Here is an 18,309-nt window from a genome sequence, read left to right on the forward strand (position 1 = left end):
GCACTGTGCAGTTCTTTCCTAAAGCCCATGCTACATTCCTCACTGACTGATGAAAAATGGAGCAATGCGGGAAGAGGCCTAGAAAGGCCATCATCAGAAAATTGCCCAGGGACCAACTCTGTGCTGACAGGTGGATAGACTCAGAACCATAGCTAAGTTAAAAGAAAGGAAAGGTATTTAATAAAAATTTATCTTTTTTGTTGTTGTTGTTTGTTTTGAGAACTACCATTTCCTGGTACTGCTCTGCTTCGATCTGTATTATCTCTGTGAAGATACTGGGACAGAGAGTTGGGGAGCGTCTTCTGAGTTTGAAGACTTATGCTTGGACATGAGTCATAATTGGAGGCTGCCCTGGTTCCCTGTTGCTCTGAGCAGTGCTGTTGGTGGTGACTGTCTACAGAGGGCAGCAGAGAGACTAGTACAGGTTTCAGGAGAAGGCTGCTAAGAATTCAGGGCTGGTATTGCGTATTTGGCTCCTGTAAAAAATGCTACAATATTGATTTTGTCCTGAGCCACTTTTAAAATTTGGTTTATTAGTCAATTGGAATTAATTTATCATAGTATTAAAATGCACATTGAACCCTTCTGTGTGTGAGGCTCTGAGATAACAATGGCTTAAAGTTTAAAATCTGTACACTTTCTTAATTTCCTTCCTTTCCTTCCATGGAGCCCCAGGTCTGTTCCTTTACTCCCTTCTCTTGGCTCCTTCCCACATACCCTTAAGAGTCAGCTCACTCATGTCCAACTCCAGAAAGCCTCTCGGGACTTCCTAGATTTGTTTAATGACTTCCTTTCTGTCTATAACTTTCCCTCTCTCTCCTTCTGGTCCCTTTCATGCCTTAGGAATTTTTTAAGGTCTGATCTTAGCCCTTTTCTATTTTTTCATGGGTATCATTCATTCACAAGGTTTACCGTTTTACCTCAAGAAGGATGAAGCCTCATACACAGTTCTTATATTGTCTTATACCTTATGAGCATTTGGCAACACCATTAAATCTTCTTCATAAATATAATTTGTAGTAGCTGCATAGTACTCACAATAACCATTTAAAAAAGTCCCTACCAGCTCTAGGAAAAATGTCTCTAAGTGGATTTGGGGGGAGACAGTTTAATATCATGAAAATTACCCTGAAAAGGATATTATAATGAAATGACAGAATAAACACAGCCATCTACCTCCTACTCTCTCTCCAGTCTTAGAAAAGAAAGAAAAGATGATTTCTTTAAAAATAATAAATCATAAAAATCGTGGGAAAATGAAAAGATTGGCATTCGAAGAGAGCAGACATGCAGAATTCCCTAAGGACAGAATGTGGACATGCTGGGCATGTGCAGTCCTGCTGGGACATGTCGGGGCGACTCTGAGGGCCGGCCTGGTGCTGAGGGCAGTAGGGGGCCGATACCTAGGAGTAGCTGGGTCACCTGGCTTGTACCACTTTCTTGTGTCAAGCAATGTGCAGAAGATTAACTGCCTCGAAGCTGAAACAGAAGAGCTAGGGAGTAAAGAGCCACATCAATGAAGGGCTGGTGATGGGGGAGTTGGAGAGAGGTAGATGGATTTGAGATACATCTTGGAGTTGATCAAACCAGTGTGTGTGTGTATGTGTACTCTATTTGCTTCCTTTTTTTCCTTTTTTTTTTTTTTTTACTTTTTATTGATTTTTGGAGAGATTTTTGCTATAGGGCATGTGAGCTCACCAGAAAGACAAAGAGAGACAGAAAGTGATAAATCACCCCCTTGGGGAGATGGCCACACCACAATCCCTTCTCCTCTATTCTCTGAGGATTTTGAGCAGGCCCACACATGCACCTGGCATGAGTTTAAGCCACCAGGTCTGGGACTTGAACCTTGGTTGACTACATGGGAGTACAGCAACATAGCCATTATGCCAACTGCTGGTCCCATCTATTTGTTTTCTATTGGTGTGTAACGATAGTATAAACTTAGTGTTTTAAAACATCATTCATTATCTCTATTTCTGTGGAATCATGAATCTGGGCATAGTTTTGGTGGCTTTTCTTTTTGATAACTTCTTCTGAAAGTTACAACTAGGGTGTTTGCTGGGCTTGCAGCCTCATTGCACGGTTCAAATGGAGAGGGATCCACTAAGTTCATGTAGTTGTAGGAGGAATTTAATTTCTTGCAGGCCTCAGATTTTTTGTTGGTTGCTGGCTGGATGCTGGCTCCAGTTTCTCATCACATGGGATCTGCAGCATAGTTACTTGCATCATCCACTCAAATCATTAGAGAGAGATTCTCAGCAAGACAAATGTGATAGTCTTAATTAACAGCACCACCATCTTCTGTTCATTAGAAGTCACAGGCCTCATAATACTCACAGGAGTATAAATACCACAATGCAGGGATTAGAGGCTGTGTTCCACAGGAGGAAGGTGTGAGCAATTGATTGGATTCCAGCTTCTAATGGACAAGAACTCAAGATATCATTAATTTAGCCCCAAGTTGATATTGATAATGCAACATTGACCACTACTTCACATTCTTGAATTTCACTTTCCTCATACATAAAATGAAGAGGGAGTTGGACTAGCGTTTCCTCCAGCTCTAGTTTTCAGAATTTCTTACATTGGTAAGAATACTCAATAACAGGAACAATCCCTTCATCCTTCTGTTCTTTTTATTTATTTATTTATTTTTTTGAGAGATTTTTCACTATAGGGCGCGTGTGCTCGCCAAACAGAGAGACAGAGAGGCAGAAAGTGAGAAATCACCCCCCAGAGGGGATGACCACGCCGCAATCCCTTCTCCTCCATTCTCCTCTCGGGATCCTGGGCACGCACGCACACACACCCTGTGTGGGCTTTAAGCCACCGGGTCTGGAACGTGAACCGTGGACGACTACGTGAGAGTCCAGTGATATAATCATTATGCTAACTGCTGGTTCCCATCCTTCTATTCTTTGAACTATATTTTTTCATAATATTTCTGGACTCTCTTGATAAACATCTGTGTAAGATAGTCTACATCTATTACTTCCTCCTTTGTTATCAGTAGGAAAATCACTTGTAGTATAGATTCTCCTTTTATATTAAATATTTTTCTTCTAAGATTATAAATAAACTATTGCTGTCTAGTTCAGTAAAGTGATCTCAATTCCATGTTTCTCAACTCTGTTGTGGAATTAGGTATACTGTTGTTGACTGTTACAACCTTTGAAAGATGGCATTTTTTTAAAGTTTATTTGTTCATTTCTTTCAAAGAAAGAGACAGACACAGAGAAATGCAACTTCAATAGAATCTTCTCTTTATTAAGGATTTTTTTTTGTCATAGGGCATGCGTGCTAGTCAGAGAGAGACAGAGAGAGTGTGAGAGGGAAAATAAAAAATCATCCCCCAGGGGGATGGCCACACCATAATCCCTTCTATTCTATTCTCCTGGTATTTGGGGAACACTTGCATGTGTGCCCAGTGTGAATTTCAAACCACCGAGTCCAGGACTCGAACTGTGGTTGGCCCTCTGGGAGTATAGGGCCATAACCATTACTCCACCTGCTGATCCTCAGAATCTTTGACACTACAATTCACCTCCGGTCTCAGCTAGCCTGTATCACAAGCATGGACAATGTGTGTACAAGAAGGTCTCAGGCCACAAACCTTGGACTTTCCCATGAGGGTTTAGTTGTGTTACCACTGTGCCACTATCTGGTCCTGAAAATTTGAATTCTCGATGGTTTCTGTTAGCCCCAGTATCTTGATATCCTGCCATTTCTGGACTCGTGTTTCTGACTCTTCTGACTTCACTCGTTCTCCATCGCCCCACAAACAGGTACCCCCGATGTTCTGTTCGTGGTCTTTTATCTACTGGGTCCTGTCTACCAACATCGATTGAAATATTACCTCATGGAAGATGAATACCCCAATCATTATATTTAGCTTTTTTTCTTCTAAGCTATTTTTCCTCATATGTTTACTTATACTCTTTTTGGCATTAGACATTAAATAACCCCTTAATATTAAAATTGTTCTAACTTCTCTATTGCCATTACCAGAAGCATCTCTTACCCATGTACCAGTATTCTTTGAGTTTCTTTCGTTCCTTCATGACTGACATTTTTGAAAAAAAAAAAATTAATTAATTCATTGATTAAACTATCTATTTGTTGGGATTTTCAGGTTACCAAGTATGGTACTTGAACCCGGCCGGCCATGTGGGAGTTTAGTACCACAATCACTGTGCCACCTGCTTAATTTATGGCTGACATCTTACTCAATGCTCAGTAAATCCTGTACAATCTTCTTCAACAATTTCACTTTAATTCATTTTCTTATTCCCATTTTTATTGCCTAGGCTTAGTTTAATTTCTTGATTTTTTCCTGAACTGATGATTGTAATAGAATACTAATAGATGTTCCTCCTTTCATTGATTTTTCTACAATGCATTGTTCATACTAAAGCAGTTCTAATCACATTTTTCTTCCATTAAATCCTTTAGTGACTCTTTTTTATTTGTGACCATACTTGTTCTGCATGTGAGTTCATCCCTTCTTTAACTTTAGCACTCTTTTGTAGAAATTTACCCTTAAATTCCCTAAATATGTTTAGTCTTCCATCTAAATGGGTCAGGTCACTAATCCCCAAACTCAAACATTTCTGCTCTGGTTTTGCCTTTGGTATTCTTTCTCCATAAACATTTTTCTCCTCTTGTTGAAATCATATCCATGTTCCATGGCACACCCTAACAGCCATCTCATTCACTTAAGATACAAAGAGTCAGGACCAGCAAATGGCGTAATGGTTACATTGCTGGACTCCCACATAGTCAACAGTGATTCAAGTCCCAGACCAGGTGGCTTGAAAGTCTCACAGGGCACATGTGTGTACATGCCCAAAATCCTGAGAGGAGAATGGAGAAAAAGGGATTGTGGTGTGGTCATCCCCATGGGGGGTGATTTCTTGCTTTCTGTCTCTCTGTCTCTCCAGCAAGTGCAAAAACATATTTTGCCCTATAGCAAAAATATTTCTCTCAAAGAAAAAAGAAAGATCTGATAGGAAATAGACCAAGGCAGGATTTGAATTTTAGTTTTTCTGAGAGCAATAGGAAGTCACTAAGGGTTTTTAACTAGGACAGATCACATTTTATTTTGAAAAGGTCACATTAACTGGCATTCAGGGAAAATTCTGTGGAGGGAGATTAAAAATGGAAAAAGGGAAGCCAGTGAAGAGGTGATGGCAGTAGTTCAGGGCAGAGATGATGGTAGTTTGACTAAGTGCCAGTGGTGGGAATAGAGAAATATGGTGGACTTGAGAAATGTGATGAATGTGACAGATTTTGTATGTCAAAAGTCATTGGGGCCCAGCTGCAATAGCATGTGCTGGAAGCTGCTGCTTGGCAAGCAGAGGCCACATGGGAGGCCTGAGTTTGATTTCTAGCCCACCATAAAAAGCCAGGCACAGCTGGACATGTGCCTGTAGTCTCACCTATTGGAAGCTGGGGCAGGAAGACTGCAAGTGCATGGCCAGTGTGAGTAACACAGTGAGCCCATATCTGAAGGAGGCAGACATGGTGACCCTTGCTGTACCTACTTGGGAGGGTGAGGCTGAAGAATTGAGCCACACCAAGACCTTATCTGAAACCACACCCCAACACACACATACACAAATGCACACTGACATACAAATCATTTGTTCATGAATATTCACTGTAGCAATATTCATAATAGCTCAAAATTAGAAGCAATCTAAATGCTCCTTAATTGATGAATGGATAACAAATGTGGCATATCTATACAATGGCAATGAAAGGGAATGAAATGCTATTACATGCTACAGCACAGATGAACTTTGGAAATACTGGACAGAAGCCAGGCACAACAGGCCACACACTGTCCTTCCACTTATCTGACATGTGCAGAACAGACAAATTCATAGAGACAAAACTTAGTTTAGTGGTTGTGAATGGGGAGCAGCTAAGTGGTTATGAGGTTTATTTTCAGGGTGGTGAAACTGTTCTAAAATTGGATAGTGGTGATGGTTGCGTGACTCCATGTATATATTACAACTGGCTGAACTGCATACTTTAAAGTAGTGAATTTTATCATACACAAATTATATCTCAGTAAAGGTATTGAGGATAAACTAGGTATAAACTATCTGAAAAAATTGTTATAGATGCTATTTCATTCTGGGTTCCTCAGAGAGCAGTTGCAGGTGAAGGGCTCAGGTATTACTTTTTTCTTGGGAGCAGTGATGAAAGGTAAGGGAGTGAAGCTGGGAGGGTGGAGGGTCCAAGTAAATGAAGCACAGCTAAATATAGCTGCATGCCTGATTCCATGGAATCTCAGGAAAGTCTGCATCTCAGGAAAGTCTGCCATGGAGAAAAGGCAAAATATTTCCACAGGTTCCCATGTCTTTTTGCTCAAAGGTTTTCCCACAGAGCATTAACTCCCCCACATCCCAGATTATATAGGCACTGGCACCAAGTAGACTTTCTTTGATGTTAAAGACAAAGTCCTCAGGAGGGAGATGAGAACTGTCAGGAGGAACTGAGGCAAGGCACCATCATTTCCACCTGCTTGAGGAAGGTTAAAAATAACTCCAAGACGATTCCTGCAGGGGCAACGAATCAGAGGTGGGAGAAGCTTAGAGCCTATGAATTGGTGTATGACTCATGTCTGGTGTGATGCCCCTTAAATATGCACGTGAAAATGTTAGTCTCTTCTTTATTTCTTCCTTACAGACACTACCATGCTGATTCATTTCTCTTTCATTTAATGAGAATATGCAAATTCAAGTAAGTCAAAATTTGAGGTTAGAACTATTGGAATTGAGGGATTTTTTTTGTAACACTAATATGTATGCTAAACTTTTCCTCCATTAGATAACAAAGAGACAAGGAGAATATGGAGAAAAGAAGAGAAAGAAAAAAACTATCAAGTGTTCTAAAATTAAGTGCCGATTAACAGTGAATAAATTGCATAGTATAAAGAGATCTACGTATGTAAAACTGTTCAAGGTCACCACTATTTTTTATTATATTGTGTACAGTCCTAAACAAGTTTTTATGTCTGTTTTTATCTTATTATCTAACCTTTTGGACTATACTTTCATAAACAATACTGAAATCAATGGAAACTATTTTAGTTTGTGTACGAAATGTAGTGTCAGTAGAAGTCCTTAGTGTTATTCCACAACATTGTAGATTGCCCTTTTCCAGGTAAATGGGAGCTTTGCACTTCATGACCTGTGACGTTGGGTATGGTCATGCCTCTTGCTTTAGGAAATGGGAAGTGTGGAAACAATGTGTGACATTTAGTGGAAATCTTTAGGAACTAGCGTGTATGATTGGCCACATTCTCTTACTCTATTTGTGATAGTCCAGGTAACGAGAGCTCTGCTAGCTTAAGTCAGTGAACGAGTATGGTGTGCATCTGAGACACCCACCAGCCCGAGAGAGAGGTACAGTATGAACATGAAATAAACCTCTGATCTTTCAAAGCATGGAGATTTGGAGTTGTTTTAGTGTAGCAAAAACTGGCCTTTCCTGAATGATATTTCTTCATGAAAATAACACAGTAAATTGTGTAGCCAAGGCACTTTATAAAGCCTTTTCAACTATAAAAGACATATCAAAGGAAGTATAATAAAGTAGTTAAGAGTATGGCTTTTGAGCTAAATGGCACGGATTTGGAATTTGATTCTGCTGACTATCAACAATGTGACCTTGTGCAAGTTGCATAAGCTACATGGATTTAATTTTCTGATAAAAATTATAACACTCACATCATAAGATCATTATAAAAATTAAATTGAATTATTATCTGTCAAGTACCTAAATAGTACATAGTAAACCTTTTTACTATATACTTACATAAAATATAGAAATAAATAGTACATGTAAAGTGTTTAAAACAAAACTTAACACTGAGTAAGTCTTCCACGAATATTTTTTATTTCTATTAATATTGAAAGTAAAAACAATCACTATATAACAATTGAATATTTGCCTGATGATATTCTCTGGGTAAGTATAATAGGAGATAGAAAAAAAAAAAAGACAAGCAAAATAGAAAATGTAATTTTTGATCTGATTTTAGGCAATTAAACTCTAGGCCACTCAAGTCGGTTCTACCTCTGGGAAGATGCCTGGACACATTGTTGGTACTTTTCTCTTTGTAATCATGTGTGTTTACAAACAAACACAAAGACAAAAATCAGAGAGCACAGGGCAGTGGAAAAAAGACAAACTAAGGCCTCTATCTTTAATTTTTGTCTCTTTGTCCCAGAGTAAGAGGAAGTAGGCAACTGGTGACTGAGACAAATGCTCCTGCCCATGAGAGATAAGCAGCCCAGAGCAATTTCACATGAAATCTCATGAAAGACAGGCCCTTAAATTTATCATGCAGATAGATTATTTATTCATGATTATCATCTGAGTTACCAAAAATACAGATTTCCCGAATCTCACAGTGTTGACCAAAGAAGAGAGTATCTGGAATTTTGAATTTCAAGAAAGTTCTTTAGGGAATTCTGCCTGCTTACAGTTGAGAAGTTGAGAACAAGCTGCCCCAGAGTTCAGACTGAGTGACTGAAATACCACTGCCACCTGGTGGCAATATGTCCAAATTACAGGCCCCAGTGCAGTTAAAGGGCAGAATTTGTGAAGTTAAGTTTTTCAAGAATGCACTCAGAGTCACGTTTAACTCTTAGTTACCTCTGCCTTCTTTAGTTCAAAAACATATTTTTTAGTTTTCTAAATAACCTGGTGTAGAGTTTGTATAATTTACACCTTGAGAACACAGCCTCTTACCATTTTATTTCATTCCTTTTTTCAAAAAATGAAATTTGAAACCGACCGTATCTTCTTTCTAACTATAAGATCTCATGACCAGTAATTAATTTGTAGAACAAAAGGACTAACTATATCCAAGTATGAAATTTTTGTCAGAGAACATTTGTCAGAGAAATTGAGAGAGGAAGAGCATTAGTAAACAGAGATTATGATGGGAATAGTTTTATCTATTGGACTCTGAAATCGTCCATTAAGGGAGAATAATAAAAGGAATTGGTATTAAGGAAGTTTTCTTTTCTTCTTCTTCTTCTTCTTCTTTTTTAAAGAGATTTTTTGATATAGGGTGCCTGTGCTCACTGGAGAGACAGAGAGACAGAAAGCCAGAAATCACCCACTGGGTTGATGGCCATGATGCAATACCTTCTCCTCCATTCCCGTTTTGGGATTTTGAGCACGCTTGCACATGTGCTGGCATGAGTTTTAAGCTGCCGAATTTGGGACCTGAGCTGTGGCCAACCATGTGGAAATCCAGCAACGTAACCATTAATGCCAGTTGCTGGTCCAAGGAAGCTTTCTTTTACTTTCAGGGAATCCAGACTCTTATTCACAAGTAAAAAGAATTATCTTAAATATTTGCATTGGAATTGACTTAGCTTTGCTGAGCTCAAATTCTTCTTGGTTTACCTTCATCAGGATGAATGGTCATACAGAGAAAAATGGGAGCAGGAGGGTCAGCATTCTTAAATGTAACTGGCATTTCATAATGGATCATGGCATTGAGGTTTGTTTTACTAGGAGTCAATGAGAATTAAGCTTGGTACAACATGACTTTCAAACTGGGCATCATTCCACTCAGCACCAATGTGACGACTCCACAACAAGAGAGTTTGGCAAAGTTCAAGATGACTTACAACTAAAGATCGTATGTTCTCCATGAAAAATAAACTATGTGTTAACAAGGAGGATGCTCATAAATGAAATAGATGAAAATTACTAGCAGGTTTCCACAGCTATCCTATTATTTAGTACCTTTGCAGTCTCTGTACAAAGACTTATTAGGATACATTTGCATAGCAATTCTTTTTGGAGATGAGAACTGTCAGGAGGAACTGAGGCAAGGCACCATCATTTCCACCTGCTTGAGGAAGGTTAAAAATAACTCCAAGACGATTCCTGCAGGGGCAACGAATCAGAGGTGGGAGAAGCTTAGAGCCTATGAATTGGTGTATGACTCATGTCTGGTGTGATGCCCCTTAAATATGCACGTGAAAATGTTAGTCTCTTCTTTATTTCTTCCTTACAGACACTACCATGCTGATTCATTTCTCTTTCATTTAATGAGAATATGCAAATTCAAGTAAGTCAAAATTTGAGGTTAGAACTATTGGAATTGAGGGATTTTTTTTGTAACACTAATATGTATGCTAAACTTTTCCTCCATTAGATAACAAAGAGACAAGGAGAATATGGAGAAAAGAAGAGAAAGAAAAAAACTATCAAGTGTTCTAAAATTAAGTGCCGATTAACAGTGAATAAATTGCATAGTATAAAGAGATCTACGTATGTAAAACTGTTCAAGGTCACCACTATTTTTTATTATATTGTGTACAGTCCTAAACAAGTTTTTATGTCTGTTTTTATCTTATTATCTAACCTTTTGGACTATACTTTCATAAACAATACTGAAATCAATGGAAACTATTTTAGTTTGTGTACGAAATGTAGTGTCAGTAGAAGTCCTTAGTGTTATTCCACAACATTGTAGATTGCCCTTTTCCAGGTAAATGGGAGCTTTGCACTTCATGACCTGTGACGTTGGGTATGGTCATGCCTCTTGCTTTAGGAAATGGGAAGTGTGGAAACAATGTGTGACATTTAGTGGAAATCTTTAGGAACTAGCGTGTATGATTGGCCACATTCTCTTACTCTATTTGTGATAGTCCAGGTAACGAGAGCTCTGCTAGCTTAAGTCAGTGAACGAGTATGGTGTGCATCTGAGACACCCACCAGCCCGAGAGAGAGGTACAGTATGAACATGAAATAAACCTCTGATCTTTCAAAGCATGGAGATTTGGAGTTGTTTTAGTGTAGCAAAAACTGGCCTTTCCTGAATGATATTTCTTCATGAAAATAACACAGTAAATTGTGTAGCCAAGGCACTTTATAAAGCCTTTTCAACTATAAAAGACATATCAAAGGAAGTATAATAAAGTAGTTAAGAGTATGGCTTTTGAGCTAAATGGCACGGATTTGGAATTTGATTCTGCTGACTATCAACAATGTGACCTTGTGCAAGTTGCATAAGCTACATGGATTTAATTTTCTGATAAAAATTATAACACTCACATCATAAGATCATTATAAAAATTAAATTGAATTATTATCTGTCAAGTACCTAAATAGTACATAGTAAACCTTTTTACTATATACTTACATAAAATATAGAAATAAATAGTACATGTAAAGTGTTTAAAACAAAACTTAACACTGAGTAAGTCTTCCACGAATATTTTTTATTTCTATTAATATTGAAAGTAAAAACAATCACTATATAACAATTGAATATTTGCCTGATGATATTCTCTGGGTAAGTATAATAGGAGATAGAAAAAAAAAAAAGACAAGCAAAATAGAAAATGTAATTTTTGATCTGATTTTAGGCAATTAAACTCTAGGCCACTCAAGTCGGTTCTACCTCTGGGAAGATGCCTGGACACATTGTTGGTACTTTTCTCTTTGTAATCATGTGTGTTTACAAACAAACACAAAGACAAAAATCAGAGAGCACAGGGCAGTGGAAAAAAGACAAACTAAGGCCTCTATCTTTAATTTTTGTCTCTTTGTCCCAGAGTAAGAGGAAGTAGGCAACTGGTGACTGAGACAAATGCTCCTGCCCATGAGAGATAAGCAGCCCAGAGCAATTTCACATGAAATCTCATGAAAGACAGGCCCTTAAATTTATCATGCAGATAGATTATTTATTCATGATTATCATCTGAGTTACCAAAAATACAGATTTCCCGAATCTCACAGTGTTGACCAAAGAAGAGAGTATCTGGAATTTTGAATTTCAAGAAAGTTCTTTAGGGAATTCTGCCTGCTTACAGTTGAGAAGTTGAGAACAAGCTGCCCCAGAGTTCAGACTGAGTGACTGAAATACCACTGCCACCTGGTGGCAATATGTCCAAATTACAGGCCCCAGTGCAGTTAAAGGGCAGAATTTGTGAAGTTAAGTTTTTCAAGAATGCACTCAGAGTCACGTTTAACTCTTAGTTACCTCTGCCTTCTTTAGTTCAAAAACATATTTTTTAGTTTTCTAAATAACCTGGTGTAGAGTTTGTATAATTTACACCTTGAGAACACAGCCTCTTACCATTTTATTTCATTCCTTTTTTCAAAAAATGAAATTTGAAACCGACCGTATCTTCTTTCTAACTATAAGATCTCATGACCAGTAATTAATTTGTAGAACAAAAGGACTAACTATATCCAAGTATGAAATTTTTGTCAGAGAACATTTGTCAGAGAAATTGAGAGAGGAAGAGCATTAGTAAACAGAGATTATGATGGGAATAGTTTTATCTATTGGACTCTGAAATCGTCCATTAAGGGAGAATAATAAAAGGAATTGGTATTAAGGAAGTTTTCTTTTCTTCTTCTTCTTCTTCTTCTTTTTTAAAGAGATTTTTTGATATAGGGTGCCTGTGCTCACTGGAGAGACAGAGAGACAGAAAGCCAGAAATCACCCACTGGGTTGATGGCCATGATGCAATACCTTCTCCTCCATTCCCGTTTTGGGATTTTGAGCACGCTTGCACATGTGCTGGCATGAGTTTTAAGCTGCCGAATTTGGGACCTGAGCTGTGGCCAACCATGTGGAAATCCAGCAACGTAACCATTAATGCCAGTTGCTGGTCCAAGGAAGCTTTCTTTTACTTTCAGGGAATCCAGACTCTTATTCACAAGTAAAAAGAATTATCTTAAATATTTGCATTGGAATTGACTTAGCTTTGCTGAGCTCAAATTCTTCTTGGTTTACCTTCATCAGGATGAATGGTCATACAGAGAAAAATGGGAGCAGGAGGGTCAGCATTCTTAAATGTAACTGGCATTTCATAATGGATCATGGCATTGAGGTTTGTTTTACTAGGAGTCAATGAGAATTAAGCTTGGTACAACATGACTTTCAAACTGGGCATCATTCCACTCAGCACCAATGTGACGACTCCACAACAAGAGAGTTTGGCAAAGTTCAAGATGACTTACAACTAAAGATCGTATGTTCTCCATGAAAAATAAACTATGTGTTAACAAGGAGGATGCTCATAAATGAAATAGATGAAAATTACTAGCAGGTTTCCACAGCTATCCTATTATTTAGTACCTTTGCAGTCTCTGTACAAAGACTTATTAGGATACATTTGCATAGCAATTCTTTTTTAAATTAAAAAAAATTCTTCAGGTGAAATTAAGTGACATAAAACAAGCCATATTAAAGTGAACAATTCAGTGATATTTAGTACATTCATGATGTTTTGCAACCATTCCCTTTACTTAGTTCCAAATGATGTATTTCACCCCAAAAGGAAACTCTGTACCCAATAACCAGTTGGTTTACTGAGGTTTTAAAATGACATTTGGAGTGAATTTCAAGAGGCTATAGAATTTTAGTATAACTTTTCAAAATTAGGTTCTCTAAATGTCCAAAAGATCTCAATGTATGGTGGTCTTTTGACTTGAAATATTTACATTCTTGCCAAAGCTTTTTTAATCTACCTTTGTCAGCATTGAGGAGTTAATAATCAGAGGATTTAAAGAGTCTCATATGATGTAGCCAGAATAGTAGTTAAAGTATGGGACTCTGATGAAAAGAATTCAATTGCCTGTCAAGTATGCTTTTTCTTTGATGATAGAGCACATTCCTTTGCAAACAGAAATGCCAACAAAGACATGGTCAAGGAGTCTGTGGGTTCCTTTATGTGCATTTTATTAGAAAATAATGAGATTACTTATGCAAATTAGTGGGAAGATGCCTAGATGAGCGTGTTGTGCCCACCAGTCTGAGGTATAAAAAGGCCAGTGCAGGAGGAGAACTTCATTCACACTTCAGTAGCTTGTTCTTCACAATCTATCCAAAACCTTCTCAACTCCTGCCACCATGACTCGTTACTTCTGCTGTGGAAGCTACTTCCCAGGCTATCCTTGCTATGGAACCAACTTCCACAGGAGCTTCAGGGCCACCCCCCTGAACTGTGTCGTGCCTCTGGGCTCTCCTCTGAACTATGGCTGTGGATGCAACGGCTACAGCTCCCTGGGCTACAGCTTTGGTGGTAGCAACATCAACAACCTGTGCTGTGGTTATGGCGGTGACTTCTGCAGGCCATGGGGCTCTAACTCTGGCTTTGGCTACAGCACTTATTGATGGACTGATGACTCCAGTGACGACAGGACTCTGAATCAATTCTCTGTGTGCAGAACAGCTTGAAGAGCATTGACTGTCTTTCTGCCTCTGGGTATGTTTGAGAGATACATCTTCCACCTTCTGGCTGACTTCTAACCATAGTCCTGGTCTTCAATGATGCTGAACAAGTTACCCAGGACCAACAGCTAAAGTGAGACTCATCTACCGCCAAAGAAAGCAAGATGTATTTTCCTAATATACTTAAATTTTAGCAGTGAAGCAAGTACTTTGACTCCCAAGGTTGCTCTGCATATGAGTTATTAACTTCTACGTTGACATCAATGTATTACAAATTGGGCATGGGTAGGAAGGGGTTTTGCTGTTAGTCTCCTAATAAATCTATTTCATTCAGCACAAATATTTTTGTTCTGGTTATTTATTTTACCATGGTTTTATGCCCTTGAATTAATCAAACTAGTTTCATCCTGTTGATAATTTTACTTTAACTGATTTTTTCCACAAAAAAATCATGTTTATTTTCATTTTATAAGCAGGTATAGACATTTTTTTCTAAAACATTATGAAAACATTGGATCTTCAAGAAATCCAGATAATCACTGCCATTGTCTGTGGTTCTCAGATAGTACTCCTTTCAAAAAGAAATTTCCATTTATTCTGATATCACACTGCATAGTCAGGATAGGGTGATGGCTAACAATTTTTCCCTTTTAATTGACATTTTAATTTAAAAATTCTTTAGAGAGGCCCCACATTTAATCTAAAGATACTGCAGTTGTTGATGTTTCACTTTGCTGATTATAAAAATGAACATTTCTTATGCTAAAAATACATTATTTTTTCTTTTCATTATGACACAATTCCATTTTGGTTTATTTCTCCTCTTCTCCTATTTATACAACTCAACTCTAGTGAGATTTGAATCCTACAGATTGTTGAAAAATTGTAATGAAAGGGACTTATCTATACAACTATATTTGAGAGTTTCTAGGATTTGATCAATAAAAGGAAGCCAACTGCTAAAATCATATAGCACTTCTTACCGTTTTTGCTAGATGAGTTTTATTTTCTCTACCTTTTTCAGCTCTGATTATACATATATCTAGTACTAAAAATGAAGCATTTATTCTTTGGAATGATAGCTGCCATCTAAAACACTTGATATGTGGCTTGCATTTAGAAAATGCTCCTTCTCTTACTGGGAAATCCCTGCTCTATTGAGACAAAATACTTTATGTTTGAATGAAAGCTCATCCATTCACATATTAAGAATTTATGGCACCAATTCATCTTTGTTCGTTGACTTGATTTGTCCAATCTCTGGTTTATTGATGCGAAATATCATATAGTTCAATATAAAGGTCATTAATTCATGTATTAAGTATTACTGCACAGTTCTGGTAACTATGTTAAGAATTTTGAGATCATGAAAGCACTTCAGTGGAAACTCTGGTCTGAACAGTTGACTCTCTTCAAGAGAGGATATATTCAACATTTAGTTATTTTGTACAGCACCAAACATTGTCATAAAATTTGAGAACACAAAAATAAATAAATAAAACACATTTCTTAACCTCAAAAGTGAAATGCATTTGGGGGACCAGCAGTTAGCATAATGGCTATGTCGCTGGACTCCCACGTAGTTGACCGCGGTTCGCGTCCCGGCCTGGGTGGCTTAAAACTCACGCCGGGCATGTGTGTGTGCATGCCCAAGATCCTGACAGGAGAATGGAGGAGAAGGGATTGCGGCGTGACCATACCCCCTCGCTTTCTGTCTCTCTGTCTCTCTCTGTCGAGTGCACACGCCCTATAGCAAAAACCTCTAAAAAAATGGAATGCATTTTATTTAATATTTGAAGGACATTTAATGTGTTCTATTTTATGCCAATTATTGTGCTATAAGTAATATTCCAAAGATAGATAACTATTTCTTTCTCATTTCCTTCCTAGGATTCAAAACGAAGGACAGCCTAAAATAAGAGCTATTTATACATGGAGTGGTTTTAGGTTGGCATAGAAGGGAAGCTTGGGTAGACAAACACAATTATAAGAGGGAGTGAGAAAGAGTTACATATCAGGAAACACAGGGCTGTGAAAAAGGGAGTAAGTGTAGTTTGAAGATGAAATGGGCTATCTCAGGCTTATGGCTATGTCGCTGGACTCCCACGTAGTTGACCGCGGTTCGCGTCCCGGCCTGGGTGGCTTAAAACTCACGCCGGGCATGTGTGTGTGCATGCCCAAGATCCTGACAGGAGAATGGAGGAGAAGGGATTGCGGCGTGACCATACCCCCTCGCTTTCTGTCTCTCTGTCTCTCTCTGTCGAGTGCACACGCCCTATAGCAAAAACCTCTAAAAAAATGGAATGCATTTTATTTAATATTTGAAGGACATTTAATGTGTTCTATTTTATGCCAATTATTGTGCTATAAGTAATATTCCAAAGATAGATAACTATTTCTTTCTCATTTCCTTCCTAGGATTCAAAACGAAGGACAGCCTAAAATAAGAGCTATTTATACATGGAGTGGTTTTAGGTTGGCATAGAAGGGAAGCTTGGGTAGACAAACACAATTATAAGAGGGAGTGAGAAAGAGTTACATATCAGGAAACACAGGGCTGTGAAAAAGGGAGTAAGTGTAGTTTGAAGATGAAATGGGCTATCTCAGGCTTACTTGCAAAGCTGCAATACACAGAATTGCTGTTGGAAAGATCCCAGGGATGTGAAGTACTGATTTCCACAATGGCTGGACCAATTTGCATTCCCAACAGCAGTGCAGGAGAGTTCTCTTTTCACCACAGTCCCGCCAGCACTTATCATTTTGTTCTCTCTCCATTTTTAATTAGTATTATTTATTACTATTTATACATTCAATCATTATACAGCATTTAGTTTGTAAAGAGATTTTACCCAACATGATATATGTCACATAGCAGATGAGTTGAGACTACTATACGCATCATCATTAACAGGCAACAAATCATATCTGTGTAACATAAATGTCTGACTTCTCCATATTTCCCCACATTTCTCTTCCTACACTCTTCCCCTCACCTACTCTCCTTCCACTTTGTCCTCAGTATCCGTAACAATTTTTAATACTTTTATGTCCTCCAGTCTTTCAGTCTCTACTGTATTGAGTGTGGAAAGTTGGTATACATTAAGTGGAGACATATAATGTCTTTGTTTCATAGCCTGATTTGCTTCATTCAGCAATAGATCTTCTATATTCGTCCACTTTATATCAAATGCCAGGGTCTTTTTTTTTATGACTGAAAAATATTCCATGAAGTATATGTGCCACACTTTTTCAATCCATTCATCTGTTTGAGCATTTTCTCATATGCTTTTTGACTGTTCATATGTCTTTCTTAGAGAGTTGTTTGTTCACTCATTTTACCATCTTTACCAACTTTTAGTTGGGTTATTTATTTATTTATTTATTTATTTTGTGGTAAGTCACTTGAGTTCCCAGTGCATTCTGGTCACCAGTCTCTTACCTAAGGCATAGTTTACAAAAATATTTTCCCATTCCAAGGGTTCTTGATTCACACTGATTACTGTGCCTTCTACTGTGCAGAAACTTTTTAATGATGCAGTCCCACTCGTCTATTTCGGGGATTATTGCCTGTGTTTTAGGGTCTTATTTTAGAAGTCCTTGCCTACTCTCTTATCTCCGAGTTTCATCAGTATTTTCACTACTTATTTTTTTTTTTTTTAAATTTTTGAGAGGTTTTTGCTATAGGGCATGCACGCTCGCCAGAAAGACAGAGACAGACAGAGAGATAGAAAGCGAGAAATCACCCCCCAGGGGGGATGGCCATGCTACAACCCCTTTTCCTCCATTCTCCTCTCAGGATCTTGGGCATGGATGCACATATACCTGGCATGAGTTTAAGCCACTATGTCTGGGACTTGAATCGTGGTTGACTGCATGGGAGTCCAACAACATAACCATTACACCAACTGCTGGTCTCTTGATTATATTAATTCTTCTGATCCAGGAACATGGGATGTCCTTCCACTTTTTTGTTTCTTTTCAATTTCTTTTTTTAGATTTTCATAGTTTTCATTGTAGAGGTCTTTTTGACTTCTTTGGTTAGACTTATTCCTAGGTATCATATATTTTTTGTGGCTATG

General features: G+C 38.0%; 1 protein-coding gene across 1 annotated transcript; it reads left to right on the forward strand.

Moving 5' to 3' along the window:
- Nucleotides 1–13,909: 13,909 nt before the first annotated feature.
- Nucleotides 13,910–14,173, forward strand: KRTAP7-1 (keratin associated protein 7-1). Its single transcript, XM_006155267.1, has one exon. The coding sequence runs from the start codon at nt 13,910–13,912 to the stop codon at nt 14,171–14,173; it is 264 nt and encodes an 87-aa protein (XP_006155329.1).
- Nucleotides 14,174–18,309: the final 4,136 nt, after the last annotated feature.

The sequence above is a fragment of the Tupaia chinensis genome, unplaced genomic scaffold (genome assembly GCF_000334495.1).
Source record: "Tupaia chinensis unplaced genomic scaffold, TupChi_1.0 Scaffold000443_1, whole genome shotgun sequence".
NCBI classification, from domain to species: Eukaryota; Metazoa; Chordata; class Mammalia; order Scandentia; family Tupaiidae; genus Tupaia; species Tupaia belangeri.